Source organism: Dunckerocampus dactyliophorus, chromosome 4 (assembly GCF_027744805.1).
Source record: "Dunckerocampus dactyliophorus isolate RoL2022-P2 chromosome 4, RoL_Ddac_1.1, whole genome shotgun sequence".
NCBI classification, from domain to species: domain Eukaryota; kingdom Metazoa; phylum Chordata; class Actinopteri; order Syngnathiformes; family Syngnathidae; genus Dunckerocampus; species Dunckerocampus dactyliophorus.
Genome location: NC_072822.1, coordinates 8,820,194 through 8,840,243, shown reverse-complemented (window position 1 = coordinate 8,840,243; position 20,050 = coordinate 8,820,194). Strand labels below are relative to the sequence as shown.

Here is a 20,050-nt window from a genome sequence, read left to right as displayed (position 1 = left end):
ACGTAAAGATTTGATAAACGAGTAATTACTTATGAACAATATTTAAATGTACACATAAAATAAACATATTAAAAAAAAATCATGTTAGTGAAGGAAATATTTAGAATTTCCATTATATTTTTAGACAGAACCAAGACCTCAGTCTGCGTAAGGCTGTCTGCCTCAACCAACTGGGTTTAGAATGAGGCTGTGCTGTAACCTTTTTTCTTTTGCTTCCAACAAGTAATTACAGTTAACCCTCAGGTCAGCTGTTAATTAAACATTGAGGCTTTATCAGTTATCATCAGTACTTGCTGTCCCTCGGAGGAAGACACGCTTGTCTCCCCTTATCATCATACGCCTCACTCAGGACGTCCTGTTAGGGAAAAACAAAGACAAGTGAACAGTTCAGGACAAAGTAGGACATTTGATGATAACTGGAGGGGATTAACACAGATTTTCCTCATCACAGGTATTGAAATATTAAAAAAAAAAAAGCCATCAGGCGTATCTACTCCAAATAAATCCAACCCGAAATAACCCATCGCTTTTTTCTCCTCCTGAAGGCTTATTAGAGTTGAGCCATTTCATCAGATGAGTTTTTATATTGCAGTGAAGGATTACGCTGGCAGACAGTCCTAATCTCATGCACTTTGCTTCTTGTCTCAATTTTGTTTGTGTTTTTTCCACCAAGATATATGTGATCACCTGGAAATGAAAAAAGTAAATGATCTGAACACAGCTCAAGAAAGCAGCCTACTTACATGTCAACACATAACTAGTTGCTAACCTACAGTCACTGGTTGATTGTATGTTCCTCAAGTTAGCGCTGAACGAATTACAGTACAAACCAGCCAGAGTTGCGTGAGCACCAGCCAGATTAAAGCTTTGCAAATAGATTAAAACTATCTGACAAAAATGCCTACAAATTAGCTGGCAGCAGGCAGATTTACTCAGATCGCTGCCTTCTGGCCCTAAATAAAAGGGGGAAAAAATCTGGCTGCCTGCTTTCTGATACGAAACTGATGCAACGCCTCTGAAATCGAATCGTGGAATAGCAAACCAGACAATGACGGTAACATTTTTTTAAATCTGCAAAAATAAAACGGCTTTCTGGAGAAACCAGGAGCAGCCATCTGGAAAGTAGTGAAACAGCGACATCTGATGGCCAGTCGGTAACTGTACAGGAGCAAAGACTGCACGATGATCTCATTGAGTACTTGTGAATTATTGGTTCCAAGTTTTGGGGCTTCAAAACAAGATCAAATCCAAAACCCTATCACATAACAGCAAGCTACAACAAACACTCACTTTCTACAGCAGCAATATAAAACATTTTGTTTGTAAAGACTGATTTCTGATACACTTGATGATGCAACCATACCACCATGTTTTTTTAGGGCAATGTCAGCCATTAGAGTAGCGCATGCAAGTTCTGTATGAACGTGACAAAAGTGGAAACAAGTTGATCATTTATTTGGAATGGAGTCATCGGACACAAATACAACTGGGGAGGCTGACAATGAGAAACCACAAAGTATTTACAAATCTACAAAATTAAACTGCAAGTGTGAATACGGCAGGGCACAAATAAAGAGCGAGAGAGAGAGAGACTTAAAAAAGTGCTGACATTCAAACAATGGGGCATGTTTGGACCACTCCGGGCTTCGAACACTGAAGCTCTCAGGCCAGCCTCACCAAAGTCCCCCTCCGGCTTCTCTAATTCTGCTCCCTTTTCGCTGGCTGTCATACAACTTAGGAAGTCTCCTCGTCGATCTTGGGTGCCAGGTAGTATTTGACGTGGCCCATGTCTGCAATCTTGTACTCCACCACTAAAGAAGATCACACGTCCAGTATTTATAGTCAAAGCTACAGAGGAGCGGCGAGGAAGGACCACGATGCTAAATACTTACCAAGAGGGATGTCCGCAGACATACTGAGAGTCACGGTCTTTGACAGCGGAGTGGCCTTGGTGAAGAAGTTCAGGTAGTTGAGGGCGAAGACCAGCTGAACAGGCTCGTTCATCTCGATAGTGACCTGAAAAGATGGAATGAAATATGGAAGAAATGATACGAAAATACCTTAACAGATTTAGTCTTGCATTTCTGGGGGGAAAAAAAGAAGCTGCAAGCTTATTCAAGCTTTTAAGGGCTTACGCCTGCCATTGTTCCAGTGCTTACGCTTCTTTGGATTTAACGTGTTACAGTTGTTGAAGAAAATCTGAACAAATACATTTGATAGAATTTAAGCCTTAAAAAAAAAAAAACCTAACCTATTTTAGCATTTTAAACAAACAAACAAAAAAAAAAAAAAAGACTTCTATGGCACTTTTCAAGAATAATAAAGATGCATTATCAACTCACTGCCTCCTCCTCTTTGTCCACATTGCTGGTCTGGGACAGTTTGATGTTTCCTGTCCCCAGCTCTCCAGAGGCAGAGAACTTCACTCCATCCTTGGCGCAGGAGATCATGACGGCGTCGCCGATCTGAGAGAGGTCGCGGCAGATGCGGGCAAACTCCCCCGAAGGCATCTTGACCACGCAGCTGTACTCCTGCTCCTATAGGCGCCACAAGACGTACAACGAGAGGAGCTCAGGAACCATCTTGTTAGGTTGTGTGGAGAAATAAAACACCACTCGGAACTTACCGGGATTCCCAGTTGCTCCACATCGAGGTCCATCAACTTCATCTCATAGTCCGACACCTTCTCTTGGTCTGTGAGGGACCACAGAAACAATAAATTAAATAAAAAGTAATCAAGTTGAGCGGATTCTACTTCAACAAGCTTACTGATTGTTTCAAAGACAAGTGCGAGTGTGTCTGCATTGTCTTCAGCTCTGAGGGTGATGATGTCTTCATTTCCCGCACACTTCAGGATCTTGGACATACTAGGAAAAAAGAACATAAAAATCAAAACTAGCTAAAATTGTGTTTAAACGTTTAAAGTGGCAAACAATTTTCCATCTATTAAGTGTAAAATATGATGTTGGTGGACAAATAATTACGTGTGTGTGTGTAAAGTAGGGTTAGCGTTTTATTTTATTGCTGGATTAAAGTCTTCGAGCTACATTGTCCAACATACAATTGAGAAGTGACGTGAGCGACCGGAAGCTAAAATTCCCGGTTTTAACAATTCCCGCCAAGTCAAATAAAACACAATGTCGAATTTAACAAGTTATTTAATACATTCATACATCAATTGACAATTACATCGCATAATTACCAAACTATTCCGTCAACATAACGCAACATGCAAATATCAACTGACGTCATCCGACGCACTACCGGAAGTTTAAGTTCCCGGGTTGAACAACAATTCCCGCCAAGTCCCCCTGTCCCAGAAATTGGCGCTCAAGTGATGTCTACACGATATCTACACAACGAAAATGGACCATATTCAAAAGGGGTCAATCTTTAACAAAGACTTAAGCGTTACATTACCAATACGTCATGCTTATTTTGAAGATATTGAGCTCTAAAGGGTAGATTTAAACGTAGGGTATACTGAAGGGACATGCCCGGGCAATGCCGCCATGATGGCCGCCTTCTCCTCGCCATTACTCTCTGACAACAAGCTTTCTGAAGTGGCTAAAGACTTCGTTGACGGAAGCAGTTATAGATAAATTGAAAAGAAATTGGCCTACAAAGGCTATTTTAAAGACTATCCGTGGTTACCCTATTATGTCAACCTAGCTAAGACGAAGAACCAAAAGCTGCTCTGCTAGCTAACAGTATTTACTGTAAACTAGCAGTAAATTACACAAGTATTTTTTTTGTGGGGCTAACCTGCTTAGGTTGACTCCCATGGCGAGGTTTCTGTCGCAGCGGTATGAGTCGAAGCCGTCGCTGCGGAGGGTGAGCTGCACCAGGGAAACGTGAGACGAGTCCATGCTTTGCAGCGAGATGCCAGACGAGCTGACATCCCAGCAGGCCTCTGTGATGAGATCCTTCAGCGCTTCCAGCACCTTCTTCAGGATGGATCCCTGGACCAGGCGAGCCTCAAACATGGTTGCTGTTAACTTAGGCTAGGCTACGAGCAAAATAGTCGGTTGAGGTAAAGCGTTACTTCCTGGAAGTAAAGGGGCCGCCGTTTGGAGTTAAAACAGTGGAAGAGAATACTTAAAGATGAAAGCCTTTGTGCAAGGTTAGCTTTAAAACAACAGAGACCTGAAGTTCCACCGACGTGGTAAGGTTTGACCAGCTTCCGCGCGCCACTAGCACATTATAATGACTCGGCGTCCTTGCGTCATTTCCACATCCGGCATAGGCCCCGCCTTTTATGCAACACTGGTAACACACGACGGCCATTTTTGAGAGGTCCACTTGGTATTACAACAGCCATCATATCAGCACATTTAATCAATAATCGTCGTATGGCGGTTATTGCGTACTTTAAATTGTTATATTAAATATTTGCTAACTAACTGCCTAAACGTGTCAAATATTTTGGAGGTATTTAATAACGTCGCACCTACCGCCCTAGTGGTGGACAATAAAAGTACTTAACCACTTGCATTACTAAGTTTTTTTGTGAAACTGTTCATAATATATGTACAATTGCTGCAACAGGAAAAACAGTACTAGTAATTCTGTAATACAGTTTAAACTCTGCAAATTAAGCATACCTGCCCTTAATATATGCAGTTATATGTACACTACTATTAGCAGCCACAATTATGTCTAATATTAGGAAAGTAATATAAAAAAGAAAAACAGTGAAGAGAGACTATTTATTGACCAATGAAAAATGTTGGATGAACTGTCATACAACCACACGGTAACAATGATAACACTTCATGCCACTTCACACTGCAAAGAGTCTGCTGAGAGCTCAGACAGGATGTAGTTGGTTGCCATGGCAAGGATGGGCGCCCCTGTTGGCACACCAGGGAAAGGACCGCTGGAGCCAGCGATGTCAATGTGGGAGTACGGCAGAGGCGCCTCAGAATCCACACCGTGCTGAAGTGGAATTACAGACAGGGAGTCAGTCATAGATCTGCAATGCATGTTGTGCGAGTCATTTTTTCCCCTTCTTATGCAACCTTGTGCAGGCCTGATGCCATGATGAGGAAGGCAGCTGGGGTCTGATGCCCTCGAGGGGTCGCTGAAGACGGCAAGTTGTTGCACTGGAGGATGTCCTCGTACTCTGATTTACCCTTGTGGAATTCATAGTCTTCCCTCCTGATGGTGGACACTTCGAACACATCACCCAGAGCTTCACCAGCTGCACAACAAGAGACAAAGGACACAAGTTAATCGGTCCGAATTAACTCAATGTTTCCATTTTTTGTCTTACCTTTCTGCCACTGAACAGCATTTCCAGCACGGTGGGCAGGTCCATTATCCATGATGATCTACGGCAAGATTCAAAGCTCAAACACAATGTCACAGTGACTTTCTCTGGTATTTTTAACACTGAAAGGTTGTACTCACAGAGTAGTTTGGTCCCATGGCTCTGATGGCGTGGCCAGTCAGTGTTGCAATCGTAAACAACTCAGGGGAAGTCTCACGTACCGCCTGCAGCGCGCCGAAAAAGCAAAAATGTGGAACAACAATTGCGATGATATACAAATGAGTCAAGATACTGAACAAACAAATTTCGTAAAAGTCGAGATCCCTATTTGTGTTTGTTTATCCATCTGTTTGCTAGTTAGCAGGCTACTTGCTGGTAACTTAAAGAAAGCCCAGGGACATTTTAGTGTCATTCCATTTTGGCTGTGTTGAATGAATATAGGAATTTGCCAGATGATATTTTAACTTTTTTTTTTTTTTTTTAATTACCATCTCGGTTCCCTATATTGGCCTTAAATGGGAACTCCACAAACACAAATCCTTTGTTAATGTTATTCGAATGGTAAGATTTCAATTTGGACTACAGGAAGTCCTTGGTTTATGAACAAATTCAGTTCCTACGATGCCTTGCAGGTTGATTTTTAGTACAAGTCGGAACTTAAATACCTTAATTAGAGCTAAATTAACACCTAAATCACTCCCACTGTACACAGGACAGTGGATGATTTAATAGAAAATTAAATCAAACTAATAAAAAAAGATGCATGTTATCAGTGTTGATCTCATAGGAGCAGATCCTATCTAATGTTTAAGGATACAGTCAGTTGCAGCCTTTCTCCACAAAAACAGGTCAAAACTATGTTTTGATTAATTTGCAAGTAAACGTTATAACCACAAAGCCTGTACTTATTTGTCCACCAGATAGCACTACCTTTTCCTATTCAAAACATGCAGCAAAATTCCACACAATGTACCGTTTTCTGCACGGGTGACTTGCTCCTGAATTAATAGGTGTTTGTTGCCATTGATTGACTCAAATGGCAAAAAGTGAAAATTAATTCCACTCGTTCTTTAAGTGCCACTGCAACACCCCTCGACAACATTACGTAGTAATCCCGCTAACTAACAAATGGCCATCAAAATAAGGAGAAGGTAAATCAGTGTGAAGATCTAACCTGCTCCTTCATCTCACAAAGCAGGTCGACCATCACCATGCGTCCCTCGGCATCTGTGTTTCCCACTCGGACTCGGCGGCCCGCGCGTGAAACCACAAGCTCGTCTGCCACGTAGCAGTCTGAAAACAAACAAAATTGGCAGGGATATGGTCACTAAAGAGCATTTTTTAAATTATACTAGTCCTTAATTACATTCAGCACCCCCATTAACGTGTACATCACTGACCTGCACCTACACTGTTGCGCACCATGGCCATGGCGCCAACAACCTTCAGGTTCTTTGGCTTCAGCTTGGCCAAAATCTAAAATGGGAAGATTGGTATTAGTGGGAATCACCTTCTTGTCACCTTGTAAAGAAGTAGAAGGAGCAGTCGCTGACCTGGAAGAAGCCAGCGACGGCTGCAGCTCCACACTTGTCTCTGTGCATGCCAGCCATGACGCCACCAGCCTTGATGTCCGCGCCACCTGTGTCGTAGGTGATGCCCTGTCGATGTCATCATCATCATCATTCTTCGTACACATGTAACGGCCGACAATCTCCGAGACAATGTCCACATGTATTAAGGTAATGGTTTTAGCGTTTCATTCACAAACTATTATTTTATGCTAGGGATTTTCAAAGTATGGCCTTCTCCACTACACAAATTATTTTCTGGTGTTTTCTGCATGCCAGAGGCTGTCACAAGTTTGGAAAAAATTCATTTTTCTCAAGCTGTTGCACCTCCCCGAAGTATTTGCCTCTCACTGTGCTTACGTTATGATTGAAAACTTTGTTTGCTGCTGCCTTTTATTAACTACAGTCAAACCTGTCTTAGCGGCCACCTTTATAGAACGGCCACCTGCCTATAGCAGCCACTGAAAAATCCCCCCCAGCAAATTTACACGTTATAGACCCTGTGTATAGCAGTCACCTGTCCAACGTGGCCAGCGGCCACCCATTTTGTCTCCCTTGGTCAATATCTGACTGCATATAGCAGCCAAATTACCAACTCAAGTAGAAGCTTCATGCACGAAAAAGTTTTGTTTTTCAATCAATGAAGCCGTCGTGTGTAGACTTTAATTACTGAGTCCTAGCTCAGTCACAATCATTCACAAGATCCACACAAACGGTCAGTTGTTCCACATAAAAAAGCCGTCTTCTTTTGAGCGTGCTATTTCCTGGTCAAACATGTAACTTTAAGAGCATTTGCACCAAAACATTACCACAAATTAGGCTGGGAACAGGACGTGCTCCCAGCGACGCTACAATAAAAAAAAACATACGCTAGCATGCACGCGGCAGCGGGAGCAAAACTGAGTTGGGTTGTACTTAATTGAAGTATTTTAGAATGTACTCACGTTATTTTTCATCAATCCTCATCCACAAATCCATGAAAGTCCTCATCTTCTGTATTCGACACAAACAAAGCCGTCTTCTTTTCCGTTCGCTACTAGTCCGTTAACTTGACAGTGTTATTCAGCTCCGAAGCAAAGAAGGAAACTTCTCCTGTTGCTTCTGCCAACTTTATTTATTGAACGCGGCCACCAGACAGCAGCTCAGAACACACACACATCTCTCAGCATCATCTCTCCTTCCTGCTTGCCCACAAGGCAAAGGTTAAACAAGCCCCACTACATAGCTGTCCAGCCAATGCCTGTAAGAAATGACACCGTTTATTTCCTGGTGTGCACTGGTCAATACTGTAATGCCGCTTGTTGTGGGGAAGGAGAGACTCACGTCGTCGATGCACTTTAATGGCTTTATTAACAGCGGAGAACACTGCAGGACTTTACATCCACGCCAACATAAACACACTTCCCAACTCTCTCCAAACTCACAGCTAGCACTGAGCCTAGCTCTCCTGCTCGGGACGCCCACCGTCACTTCCCGTCACTTCCTGATGAACTAAAGCTGTAATGACACTGCCGTATACAGTAAAAAGTAAAATATTAAAAATAAGCGTAAGACATTACTAGCACAGCTTTGTTCTGTGGGTCGTGGATATATTCTATCAGTTATTATTAAGCCTCTAGCTTCCTTTTAGTAAGTAAAAACCTTGGCTATGATTGCACTACATTGTCATGTAGACCTACAAAGTTACACTTGGAAGAACAAGAGGTGAATAAATGTATTGCAACTGATGTGAAACTGATGAGGGGTAGGATTAAATAAGCTTTGCTTCTTCCTACTCCTTTTTGGACATGCAAAATTGTGAATTGTACTATGTGATGTGCTACTGTTTGACACATATGCATGTTCAGGATGAATTAAAACCATGAACCATGATAATAACAAGCCTAGTAGTGCTGTACAACTTTTATCCGCAGTTCGCAGTGCCCTCTACTGGTCAACATTATTATTATTTATTTTTTTCCCTCTACTGGTCAACATTCAAACTGGACGCCAACCTGTCTATAGAGGCCACCTGTCTATAGCGGCCACTTTTGCAGACTCCCTCTAGTGGCCGCTATAGACAAGTTTGACTGTACATTGTAAACATTTGCTTGTTTGCAAGATGTTTTATCGTCCGTTTCTTTAATGCGCACGGTTTGTTCTCATTGTTTTTTTTTTCTTTGGTATGGACATCAGTGTACCCTGTATCACCTTTCGAGTACAATTTGGTTTTATTTGCTGCTTTGTTGAAGTTTTCCTATATACAGTCAAACCTTGGTTTTTGTATGCCCCAGTTTTAGTATGCTTTGTTTTTTTGTCGTAAATGTTCGCAAAATGTTTGACTTGGTTTTTATACAATATTGCACGTAACAAACTAGCCCCGTTTTCCCTGTACTGTATTGTTCCGCAAAGTCAAGTGCCCAAATGAGGTACCCTATGTGTTGCTGACTTACTGTCGGTGCATTTGTATTATTTCCTGTGGGAAAAGTTGCCTTGGTGTTTGTCAGACCTTTTGGAACGGATTAATGACAAAAACAGAGGTTCCACTGTATTAATTTGAGTGAGACAATTCAGCAGGAGATGGTTAGTATTTAATCCTTATGAACATGCATCATCATTATCAGAAGTCACTTCAAGAAAAGCAAGTTCTGCTTTATTGCTGTCATCAAGGGGAAGAGTATATGGTAGGATGACTCCGCATTGAATATATGAAGAGTGTCTTGCAAACTAGGCCACTAAACTCGATAAGGAACTAAACACATACACTGTCAGCACACATTCAAAGGTCAAGAATGTGATGTTGATGTGAGAACTGGTGGTATTACACGTCACTGTCATCTGTTTCTGAACCTTGTGTCTGAATGTTCGAGAATGCTCTGAGCAATCTGGTGATCTATGTCATTGTAATCTAGTCTGAGCCTTATGTAAATTAGTGTACAATAAACTAGGAACCACTCTCACTCACCATCAAGCGTCAAGTGTCTGACTACTTATTTTATATTCCACAACACTACCAAATTTCAAAGAGTAAAATGATGTTAGCTTTTTATATTGACTGGCAAACAGGCATGGGCAATGTGTATCATTCATTTACACTATATGTAAATTGGTATATTTTTAGAAGTCTGAATCTCTCAGTGGAACCACTTTTTCCAATTTGGGTCATTCATTTTGTACTACTCGTCTAAAAAGGTCTCATGTTTACATCTTATAGTGTCATCTGTTGCTTTCACATGCCTTCCACGGCATTGTCATGTGGACGATAGAATTTAAGATTTGAAATTCATAAAAATATGCTCATCTCTCCTATTCTGCCTTGTTTGTTTTATTTTTTAAGCCATTAAGTTCATTATGACACTTTTGCAGAGCTGCTAGAAATGTGAATTTGTCTTGGAGATAAAATAAGTATCTATCATAGCAAGTTTCTATACAAAGTCCTCTCACCTTGCCCACCAGCATGAGGGTCTTCTCAACAGGTCCCTCGCCACAGTACTGGAGCTTGATGACTCTGGCCTGGTGACGAGGTACACCTGCATTGAGGAGGAGAACGCACTAAGAACTAGCACGCTAATAAGGTTGGAAACAACAAGGTGTGCTCTTACTGTTGGCACAGCGGTTGACAGCAGCCAGGCAGGGGTACTCCTTCTCCAGGAGATTCAGGTCACTTAACACTTCTACCTAAAGTGTAGCATACAGAGTTGCTCTTTATATATATATATAGGGAAAACACGATTGTGATGTTTCTGTCTCTGTACCTGCACAGGGCTGTTGTTGAATAGTTCCACCACGTACTCGGCCACACACGGAGAAGCCATACGCTCTGGATCGGAGCCGCCGATATCACGGCATGCCAGCCTAAGAGAGAGAAGACTGAATGTGGAGGGAGGGGACAACACCGGCAGGGAGTGAGGTGTCATTTTCTGTGAGTTACCTTCCACTTTCCAGAGCATTAGCCAAATCCACCAGTCTTTGTCCCTGGCCCTCCTGAGCCACCCAGAGGCCCAGCACGCACACCTTGTAGTCGGACGACTTTATGTTTGCCTCCCTCACTTCCAGAGGCTTTTGGAAGACATGCACACTTGAGAGTCAGTATCTCACACAACTGAGTACACCCCTCACATTTCAGCAATCGTAATTAAAGCATGAGTGCTGCCGGGGAGCTGCGGTTCATTGAGGGAAATAGGAATTTCAACATGTGCTGCGACAACATAACGGGCCCAAACACACCCCCTATATGAAAAGCTGAATGTGATGCAGCCGCCAAATCTACACTGCTTTCCAAGCTGTGCACTAACTACTCTAAGTTTCTATTTCTATAGTATTTTCTGTTGAAAAGATACCAATGGTTGCTGAAATGACTACATAGTACAGTACAGTTGCTTCTGACTCACCATATAGAGCGCATGAAGAGCCCCCAGTGCAGCCACCAGTGTGCTGTTCTTGTAGTCCTTGTGTGGCGGACACACCAGTAGGGGGCGCTGCATGCCAGCTTTCAAGGCCCTGATAATGACACTCTGTAAGACACTCAAAAAAACAACAACAAAAAAAAACAAAACGGGAAAGAACCTCCAAAGGTGTGAAAGCAAACAAAACTAACCTCTTAATCGCGTTCACTGCTGCATCGCTGAAACACCTGACGTCATCATAGTCACGGTTCACAGGGCCGGTGGAGGAAAACACCAACCGGTTGCCAGGAAGATCGGGGACCTTCAGGACCACTACCTCATCCCCCAGCCCACTGTCCACCTGTTGAGTGATGGGTCAATGATTGGCAGCAAAATTGATATGCACGATTTTAGTCAGATACAAAAAAAAGATGAATGGTTCATCAAGAATGTATCCATTGTTGGCTATTTGTGTCTTGATGCAACTGGGGGAAAATGTAGTGCACTACTTGGCTGCAACCAGCAGAGGCACTGTTGACTCAGTTTCAACTAGTTTGCTGTCGAAAGATGAAAAACAGCTAGCCTCACTGCTGGACCTGACTGTAAGGATTGCATGCTTACTGAGTTGTAGTCCTGCAGAGGAGCTTTCAGACACTCAAGTTCAGAGGGCAAATCATCATAGTTCTGGGTAACCAAGACGATACCATCAAAACTATGAGAGAAAAAAGCAGAAATCAGCAAACCTGTCTGGGCAGGATATACAAGCATATGTTTGAAAAACAGGATGTGTGGCATTTCTCCTGGTACTCACTTCTGGTTCTTGAGATCAGTGGTCCACTCAATGGGCTGCATGCTTTGCACACAAATGCAAAGAAAACACTTAAGAATCACATCGACAGTTAACAGCATGTGATCAGCAAATGCCAGACAATGGTGACAAAAGAGTGGAAGGACCTTTGATCATTCCTTTATCTCTACACCACCAGTGTGTCTTCGTGTGCACTTTGTGCACTTAATGTTAGGAGCAAACGTCATATTGGAGAGAAGAGCGTAGATAATTTTGTCCCTTTTTAAAATATAAAACGGTGCACAGGAAGTTATGCTGGCTATATTCAAATGTTCTCACGTGATGTTCCTTAATGTAACAACCTAATATAATAACTTAATGTAACAACTTGTTAAAAACAAGTTGAAACAAATAAACCATACCATACCAAATCATTTGGTCATATATCATTCATGCGATTACGAATCACAACATGCAATCGCAAATTAATGATGTATGAGTCGAAGTAATTCAAATTCTTTGAGTTTCTGAGTATATTGTTGAATTACACCGACACAGAAACGATAAGAAATAAAAGGTACTGATCACCTGGTGCACATTTTGATCGTCTCCTTAGTCGTCCACGAAGTGAAAGAGACTGTTGATAGCCGGTAGCTATGGGTCTACCCGCTTGTCATGTGACCTGCCAGAAAGGAACCGGCGTTGCCTTCATGTTCATTGGGAAACACGTAATTTTTCACTATCAGTTTTAATGTAACGATTTTGTTGAATCATTTTTTAAAGAAAAGACTACCGCCTAATTGATGGGGTTGAAATTATTTTAAAATTAACATTTTTATCGATAAATGTGTAATTATAGACACTGAATTTCAGTTAATTTGCCAACTTCCATTTACATTGAATGGCTCTTCGAGCTGACTGCTGGGAATTGTAGGTTTACAACAGACTTTACGAAGCAAGTCACCGTTACACTAACCTTTTAATTATTAGTTAATGAATTCATTTTGTGACTCTGTGGCTATTAGAATGGCTCTAAAATTAATTCAAGGCTGTTTGAATGGCAGTAGCTACACAAATGACTCGCGAATGGACTGCGGAAGCTAACCGGAAGTTGTGAAAGTGGAGGTTTGGAATCGCAGAGGTGAGTATTGACCTAACCAGAGGCTGAGCAAAGGGCAATAAATGGGTGAATGAACCATTTGCACACACAGTTCGGTGTGAAATTATGTAAGAATAGAGCAACGACGCCGTTCGAGCTTCAGGTAGGCAAATCTTGTGGCTAAACTGAAGGCAGCTTTTGCACTTTTTACATCTGTCAGCAAAAATATTGTGGGTATTGCTGCGGTTTCTCATCATGCAAAATAGTATTCCATGCAAGAGTGAATACAATAGTTTTTATTGGCTCTGTCTGGTAGGTGTTTACTGAACAGTATTTTTATTATTGTGGTTGTAGCGGTTTCTAATATTTTGGTTCTCCTACTATAAAATATGAAAAGTATTATATGGTGTCATGCACACCACTGAAAGCGAAAAGTCCAACATTAAACTCAGAATTATTGTCATTTTAAAAGCAAGCTTTTGATACAGCACAATATTCTCAAGGTTTTCCAATCCGGAAAACATTTGGCAGCACAGAATCAGAATCTTTTAATATTTTTAATTATACGTTTTTAGCTACAGACTCTGGTGACTGTATTGTACTTGTGCTTGTGCTTTCAGACTTAGCTGCAGGTTTTCATACAGTGGACCACGAGATCTTGATCTCTCGCTTAGAGCAGTGGGTGCGAATCAGGGGTACAGCATTAGAATGTTTCAGGTCTTATTAGGCAGATCGGTCTTTCTGCGTTAGCCTTGGTGACTCAGTGTCCTCCTCTGCGCCTCTCTCGCATGGCGTTCCTCAGGCCTCAGTTTTACACCCTCTTCTTTTCTCCCTCTATCTGCTCCCACTTGGCTTTATACTGGCATTTCATTCCACTGTCAAAAATCAAGCTTTTTTCAATTGAGGCAGCTGGCCAAAATAAAGCCAGTTATCTCACACAAGCACTTTGAAACAGTAATCCACGCCTTTGTCATCTCTCGGCTGGACTACTGTAACGCTCTTTACGTGGGGTGGGGGATAGTGGGACATCTATTGCACGTCTTCAGTTGGTGCAAAACGCTGCTGCACGTCTTTTAACTGGCACCCAAAAATACGACCACATTTGCCCCATTTTAGCGTCACTCCACTGGCTGCCCATACATTTTAGGATTCATTTAAAAATTATTTTATTTGTTTTTAAATCTGGCCGTACGGTGGTCAAGTGGTTAGCATGTTGGCCACACAGTCAGGAGATCGGGAAGGCCCGGGTTCGAATTTCCACACCTCCCCACTCACTCAGGTCAGCTGATCCTGACTGTCCCAGACATGAAATGTAAGCTCAGAGGGGGCGGTGCTTTCGCTGTGGTGGGCCCTAAACAGGCCTCTTTTAAATTCTTGCTGAAAACCCACTTATTTTCATTGGCCTTTGACACTATTTGAGTTGTTGATGTTATTGTATTTTATTCACTTTTTAGTTTAGTTTAACATTTTTAAAATATGTCTTTATGGTTATTTATCCTGGCTGTTACTTTTATACATATTTCTTATGTATAAAAGTATGTGTTTTACAAATAAAGTTGGATTGGATACAGCTCTTGTATCGGAACTCATGAGGAATTGCAGGTGTACCTAATGAATTGTCCAGTGAGTTTAAGGGTAGAGGTGAGGTGAGGTGATTAACCTCAAGTATAAAGCCTCATTAGAAAGTTCATGGCAATTTTTGTGTCACACTTATTTCCTCCTTTTTTGTCATCAACAGATGAGAGTTCCCCTTGTCTCCTTGCGCATTCTCGATTTAGTCTCTCCCAGACACACAGTCAACCCACAGAGACGGGGCTTGTGTGACACAGCCATGCGCCTGGTCCAGTTTCATCGCCATGGTGACGGAGGTGGAGAAGGAGTCAGAGTAGGAGTGGAGCAGGGTGAAGGGCTTGGCGTGGTGGACCTGAGGGCGTTTGACCCCTCCATGCCCTCAACGATGAAAGAGCTGCTGGAGCTCGGAGACAAAGGTCTGGAGTGTGCACAGAGGTATCACACATAATCTGGTGATTGTACATGCAATCGTCCGTCTGAAAAGGTTGCTTAAATCAACCACTTTCCAAATTCCCATCCCACTTCAGGGCGCTGTCATCTGGTCAGTGCGTGCTGAAGCGTTCGGACGTCAGGCTGTTGTCTCCCATTTTGGCCCCGGAGAAGGTGGTGTGTGTGGGTATGAACTACCGTGACCACTGCCTGGAGCAGAATGCCCCCATCCCTAAAGAGCCCATCATCTTCAGCAAGTTTCCCAGTGCCATCACAGGGCCATACGATGATATTGTTCTACCCTCTGAGAGTCAGGTAAATTCCAGGATCCTGGAATGACACCATTAAAATGTGTAGTCTGGTGCAGAGCATATGAAGGGAAATATACTCTCTCATGGCTTCATGTCATCCTTAAAGGAGGTGGACTGGGAGGTGGAACTGGCTTTTGTGATTGGACGACGAGGAAAGCACATTAAAGTGAGCATCACTGCTACACATATAGTATCTCACCCCCCACATTTCCCCTTCAATAAATGAAACTTTGATACTCTAGAGTAGTCAGTGTACAGCTTGTATAGCAGTACAGATTCATGATCCATTGAAAATTATGATTTATATACTATTGAAACTCAGGGGTGTAGCAAGATAATTGTGTCTTGCTGACAGTCAAGCATGTGATGATCTGGGGACACATGAGTGCTGTCGGAACTGTGGAGCTGCGGTTCATTGAGGGGAGTGCTTTATTATGAGCCCAAACTTGACACTTTTTACACAATTTAAACATGTTGACTATGAGGTGTACTCACTGGTGTTGCCAGCCATTTAGACAATAATAGCTGTGTTGACTCATTTTTAGTGAATAATAGTTCTATACTGCTGTACACTGACTACTCTAAAGTATGTCCAAGTATCATTTCTATAGTATTGTCCCTTGGGAAGGTATAATAAAAATGGTTTCTCAAAGGGGTGTGCTCACTTTTATGAGATACTGTATGATTGTCTCATTTTTCAGGAGGAAGACGCCCTATCTTATGTGGCAGGATTCATGGTGGCCAATGACGTCAGTGCACGCGACTGGCAGATGAAGCGCAATGGAAAGCAGTGGCTGCTGGGGAAGACCTTTGAAAGCTTTTGCCCCCTCGGCCCTGCGTTGGTAACCACTGATGCTGTGAGAGGTGAGACAGCATTGGTAATAATTAACATTTATTATAACATAAGTCACATAGAATATCACCTCCAGATCCTCACAACTTGGGCATTCGCTGCCTGGTAAATGGAGACAACGTCCAGAGCAGCAACACTGACCAGATGATCTTCAAGACTGAAGCGCTGATCTCTTGGGTGTCAAAGTGAGTAAATTGGTGATACCGGTGCTTAAAAAAACACACTACATTACATCTACTTTATTGTAATGAAAAGGGCTTGGCAATATTAAAAAAAAATGAAGTTAAATAAGAAAACATTTTAAACAAATACGTGGAAAGTTCCATAGTCAAATGCCCCAAAAGTCGTACAATACGGAGTTACAATCCAAACTTGGAGGAATATTATACCTTGAAAGTCAAACAAAACGAAAGTAAAAAACTGTGGTGCGTTTTCTCTCCTGTTCTGGTTCATTTGGTCAGAGGACCGAGACCGCCCCAGAGATGGGTCTCTGTCCACGTGCAGGCGGACTCCCTCAAACTCAAGTGTTGACGCAACCGCACCACAACACCGAATGTGACAGCAACCAGGCGATGCAAATTGCAACAGAGTCAGAATCATCAAAAACTACAAGTTAAATGTAAGCTCAGTAGTTCAACATACCTGGCTCTTTACAGCAAAGGGGTTGTGCTTGTAACCCATGGAACTTACTGTGACATTGGAAAGGGGTTAGCTTCTCATTACAATGACTTAAACCGTCAAAGCAACACACGGTACATGTATGTGTTCTGCCTGTCGACAAGTAGTCAGTGCAGCAGTACCTACAAAGGCCACTGAGTGACAGCATTGCTCTGTAAACACCTTCCTGTTTGTCTGTCCGGTACCTTCAAAGGGCAAGTAGTTAAATTTTATTGTATTATATATTTTACCAGAAAAAAAAAAACACTTCTATGACAGTTAGGAATTTTACATAAAACAAAAACAGTGCCTTTACAGTTTTACAATTGTGACTGAGAAGGAACGATTCCTACAGTGGCTGGAAAGTTCAAAACACTTTAACAAACTGAAACGCATACAAACAAATCTTTCAGAAAACTAACAAATGCATTGTTTCCGACAAATTAATGTTAAGATGTGACACCCACATGGAATAACGGTGCAGCAAAGCAATGAAGGACACATACAAATGTGTATGTCTGCTACATTCATTATGTCTGACGCGGCAGATATATGTTTGAGCACCTTGCTTTCAACCATTTCATGTCTTTATTCAGCACATCATGCACACACACGTGCAACGCTAATCGTTTCAACTCCATGCACCATTATTGGCCTCCATTCCTGTCAAACTGGGCTTTGGTATATTTCATTACTAATCACACGTGTGATTAATAATAATAATAATGGATTAGATTTTGATAGCAAAGCGCTCATTCACTCAACCACACACTGGTAGTGGTAAACTACATCTGTAGCAGCAGCTGCTCCAGGGTAGGCTGACTGAAACCTGGCAGCCAATATGCACCTATGGCCTCTCCAACCACCACCAAACATTCACTCACACGCCAGTGCGGGCAGCAGTGATTGCTCGATTGTAATGTGTTTTGTCTTTTGTTAATGTGTTTCCTGAAATGTCAGTGTTCTGCACATCTTGGTCACCGCAAGGTCTCATCTTGCTCGTAACCAAAGTGCATGTGAAAACTTAACTGCAGGAGCTCTGACAGTTGCAGTCATTAGGTGGTACTGAGTATGCCAGTAACATGTCTTTGAAATATGTCCTACCTTGCTTCTTTCCTCTTCCTCTTGTCAGGTTTGTGACGTTAACGCCGGGTGATGTGTTCCTGACAGGCACCCCTCCTGGCGTTGGTGTGTTCAGAAAGCCACCCGTCTTCCTCAAGGTGTGTAAAACAGACGGTGATAAAGATGCAGTAAAAGCTGGCGTGTGTCTGAAAAACATCTAGCAATTTATTTTCTACAACGCTTGTCCTCATTAGGGGCACCAGTAAGCTGGAGCCTATCCCAGCTGACTCTGGGCAAGATGCGGGGTACACCCCGGACAGGTCGGCAACCAATCGCAGGGCTCTTATAGACAAACCACCATTTACACACACATTCACACGTCCAAGTCTCCAATTAGCCTAACCTTAGATACAGTTGCACAAAATCTGGGCTCACAGACCCCAACATTAGCTACACCTGAACAATCTAATACAAGCACTGTGTCAAAAAGTCTACTTTTACAAATGATTTGTTTTGATTTATATGGTAACTTAATGTTACCATTATTGTATTGCAACGCTAATGCTGCTGTTGAATCGTGTATTGGTACCAGTATTTTCTGCTCTGATGAACAGGTTCTGTCTTTCAGAAAGGAGATGTGGTGGAGTGCCAAATAGACCAGCTAGGCTCTATCATCAACACAGTCATCTGAACGTCTGCCAAACCGATCCACATTATCAGCTGCACTTTTCATCCAAAAATAAAGTACTAGAAGAAATGAAAAAATACCTTGATTGCTTCCTGCTTGATTGAGACAGCTCGTTAACTGGAAGATATGGTTTCATGTAGTAGTTGGAAGAATGTATATGGGACTGCAGCGGTGCAAAAAATATATATAGTATGTATAATTTTCACACGTGCAATGTGTGTTTTGTGGCGGACAATAGAGGGCATGCCTCTCACCCACTTGGCTCTTGGGTTAGGGGCATGGTTTGTGGACTATGCTTTGGGGGTGCAATTTTGGCGCTATATACTACTGTAGGAGTTTCCTGCCTTGTCATTCATTCTGTTGTGAGCAGTTGAATCAAGTTGAATAAATTTACACTTTGCAACTGCCACAGTTGAGTAATTTAGTGAAATTTCCACCTGAAAGTGATCACTCTAATAATTTTCAGCTGTGATTGTTCGCAGAGCATCACAGATGGTAATTATTTTTCGGTTTTAACGAGCAGGCAAATCAACAGAAACACTATTTTCTCATGTGGGTGTATCAGTTGTGCATCTGGATTGGAAAGTACATGCAGGGCAACTCTGGGGGGCAGTAGAGTTTCATGCTGGCTTTGCACTGCCGCTGGATTTGGCATCTTGTCTGCACAAACTGTAGTTGATGCTGCCATGGGTGTTTTGGTCAATCTCCTGAGGTGCAACCCATGACTGCTATTACAAGAGCAATGACTATGAATTGCTGAAGAAATACAATTTAAAAATTAAGACTCCTTGTTGTGTTTGTAAACCAAAATACTCAATTTAGCATTCAACAATGAAATGAGCAGAAGTGGTCCTCATCGGAATGGGCATCCATTAACGTGAAACAATGAACAGAAAAAAAAAAAAAAAAAAAAAAAAAGAGTTGAAATGGGAACGTGTAGCAAACAAAAGCACCCTCATTACAATATAAACATGGGGAAAGCACTCAGCATCATCATCATCCCCTCACAGCTGATTACAGCAACCTCATAATCTTCGTCTCCTGCAGCTTTATGCTAATGATATTACAAAAGAAAAAAACACCTTTAAATCAATGTCTCATAACTGAAAAATCAAACTGCAATTAACCCCAAAAGGCCTCTGCGGCACATTGTGCAGCCTTTCGAACACAAAACAGTCTTTGACGCGAAGGAGTTTAGGGCTGTGGCGTCACCGCCTCCTCTTGCTTAACATATTAATTGTAGAGGTACTGAGAGATGAAGCGCTGCACTTTCTGCCTGTTTTCTGGTAACAGGAACAAAGAAGTGAGCCCCAGGAAGACTCCGTCTTCATTATGTTCCTCCATGAGGACCTGGTGGGAACACAAACAGTGGGGACACAATATTATAT

At 42.2% G+C, this 20,050-nt stretch overlaps 4 protein-coding genes across 10 annotated transcripts in view; 1 reads left to right on the top strand and 3 right to left on the bottom strand.

Annotated features, from left to right (window-relative positions):
- Positions 1-1,431: 1,431 nt before the first annotated feature.
- Positions 1,432-4,189, bottom strand: pcna (proliferating cell nuclear antigen). Its single transcript, XM_054773430.1, has 6 exons — positions 3,766-4,189; positions 2,770-2,867; positions 2,627-2,694; positions 2,343-2,537; positions 1,893-2,016; positions 1,432-1,811 (listed from the first exon to the last, which is right to left on the bottom strand). The coding sequence occupies exons 1-6, from the start codon at positions 3,984-3,986 to the stop codon at positions 1,735-1,737; spliced, it is 783 nt and encodes a 260-aa protein (XP_054629405.1). The 5' UTR covers positions 3,987-4,189; the 3' UTR covers positions 1,432-1,734.
- Positions 4,190-4,701: 512 nt separating this feature from the next.
- On the bottom strand, positions 4,702-12,688 carry zgc:152830 (uncharacterized protein LOC767682 homolog). The gene is made up of 16 exons (XM_054774920.1): positions 12,580-12,688; positions 12,016-12,057; positions 11,826-11,916; positions 11,417-11,565; positions 11,211-11,319; positions 10,751-10,878; positions 10,575-10,674; positions 10,422-10,497; positions 10,264-10,349; positions 6,826-6,930; positions 6,673-6,748; positions 6,447-6,565; positions 5,413-5,496; positions 5,276-5,333; positions 5,022-5,203; positions 4,702-4,938 (listed from the first exon to the last, which is right to left on the bottom strand). The coding sequence occupies exons 1-16, from the start codon at positions 12,588-12,590 to the stop codon at positions 4,774-4,776; spliced, it is 1,581 nt and encodes a 526-aa protein (XP_054630895.1). The 5' UTR covers positions 12,591-12,688; the 3' UTR covers positions 4,702-4,773.
- Positions 12,689-12,961: 273 nt separating this feature from the next.
- fahd2a (fumarylacetoacetate hydrolase domain containing 2A) lies at positions 12,962-19,068 on the top strand. 4 transcript variants are annotated; one of them, XR_008570082.1, is made up of 9 exons: positions 13,118-13,253; positions 14,829-15,097; positions 15,190-15,406; positions 15,509-15,568; positions 16,104-16,266; positions 16,332-16,440; positions 18,045-18,132; positions 18,229-18,294; positions 18,603-19,068. XR_008570082.1 is itself a non-coding variant. In XM_054774019.1 (8 exons), exons 2-8 carry the CDS (start codon positions 14,829-14,831, stop codon positions 18,663-18,665), a joined length of 969 nt encoding a protein of 322 aa, XP_054629994.1. In that variant the 5' UTR covers positions 12,962-13,132; the 3' UTR covers positions 18,666-19,059. The 4 variants fall into 4 exon arrangements, 3 of the variants coding, with proteins under 3 accessions (XP_054629994.1, XP_054629992.1, XP_054629993.1); XM_054774019.1 differs by lacking the exon at positions 18,229-18,294 and having other exon boundaries at positions 12,962-13,132; positions 18,603-19,059; XM_054774017.1 differs by lacking the exon at positions 18,229-18,294 and having other exon boundaries at positions 18,603-19,058.
- Positions 16,529-20,050, bottom strand: part of gpat2 (glycerol-3-phosphate acyltransferase 2, mitochondrial) — a 103,841-nt gene continuing 100,319 nt past the window's right edge. For all 4 annotated transcript variants that reach the window (XM_054774013.1, XM_054774016.1, XM_054774014.1 and 1 more), the window contains one exon: positions 16,529-20,012. In XM_054774013.1, the coding sequence (XP_054629988.1) occupies positions 19,896-20,012 (117 nt within the window). In that variant the 3' untranslated portion in view covers positions 16,529-19,895. The remainder of the gene's footprint in view (positions 20,013-20,050) is intronic.

Bases quoted from the DNA above. Each gene is read 5' to 3' on its own strand.
- zgc:152830 (XM_054774920.1), bottom strand. The intron at 10,498-10,574 runs GTACAGAGACAG...GCTACACTTTAG, and splicing joins TCAACAACAGCCCTGTGCAG to GTAGAAGTGTTAAGTGACCT. The intron at 6,566-6,672 runs GTCAGTGATGTA...GTTTGTTTTCAG, and splicing joins GCGCAACAGTGTAGGTGCAG to ACTGCTACGTGGCAGACGAG.
- pcna (XM_054773430.1), bottom strand. From the start codon at position 3,986: ATGTTTGAGGCTCGCCTGGTCCAGGGATCCATCCTGAAGAAGGTGCTG. The intron at 2,695-2,769 runs GTAAGCTTGTTG...GGTCCCTCACAG, and splicing joins ACTTGTCTTTGAAACAATCA to ACCAAGAGAAGGTGTCGGAC. The intron at 2,017-2,342 runs GTGAGTTGATAA...CCATCTTTTCAG, and splicing joins TGGACAAAGAGGAGGAGGCA to GTCACTATCGAGATGAACGA.
- fahd2a (XM_054774017.1), top strand. From the start codon at position 13,182: ATGAACCATTTGCACACACAGTTCGGTGTGAAATTATGTAAGAATAGA. The intron at 16,441-18,044 runs GTGAGTAAATTG...TCCTCTTGTCAG, and splicing joins CTGATCTCTTGGGTGTCAAA to GTTTGTGACGTTAACGCCGG. The intron at 18,133-18,602 runs GTGTGTAAAACA...TCTGTCTTTCAG, and splicing joins AGCCACCCGTCTTCCTCAAG to AAAGGAGATGTGGTGGAGTG.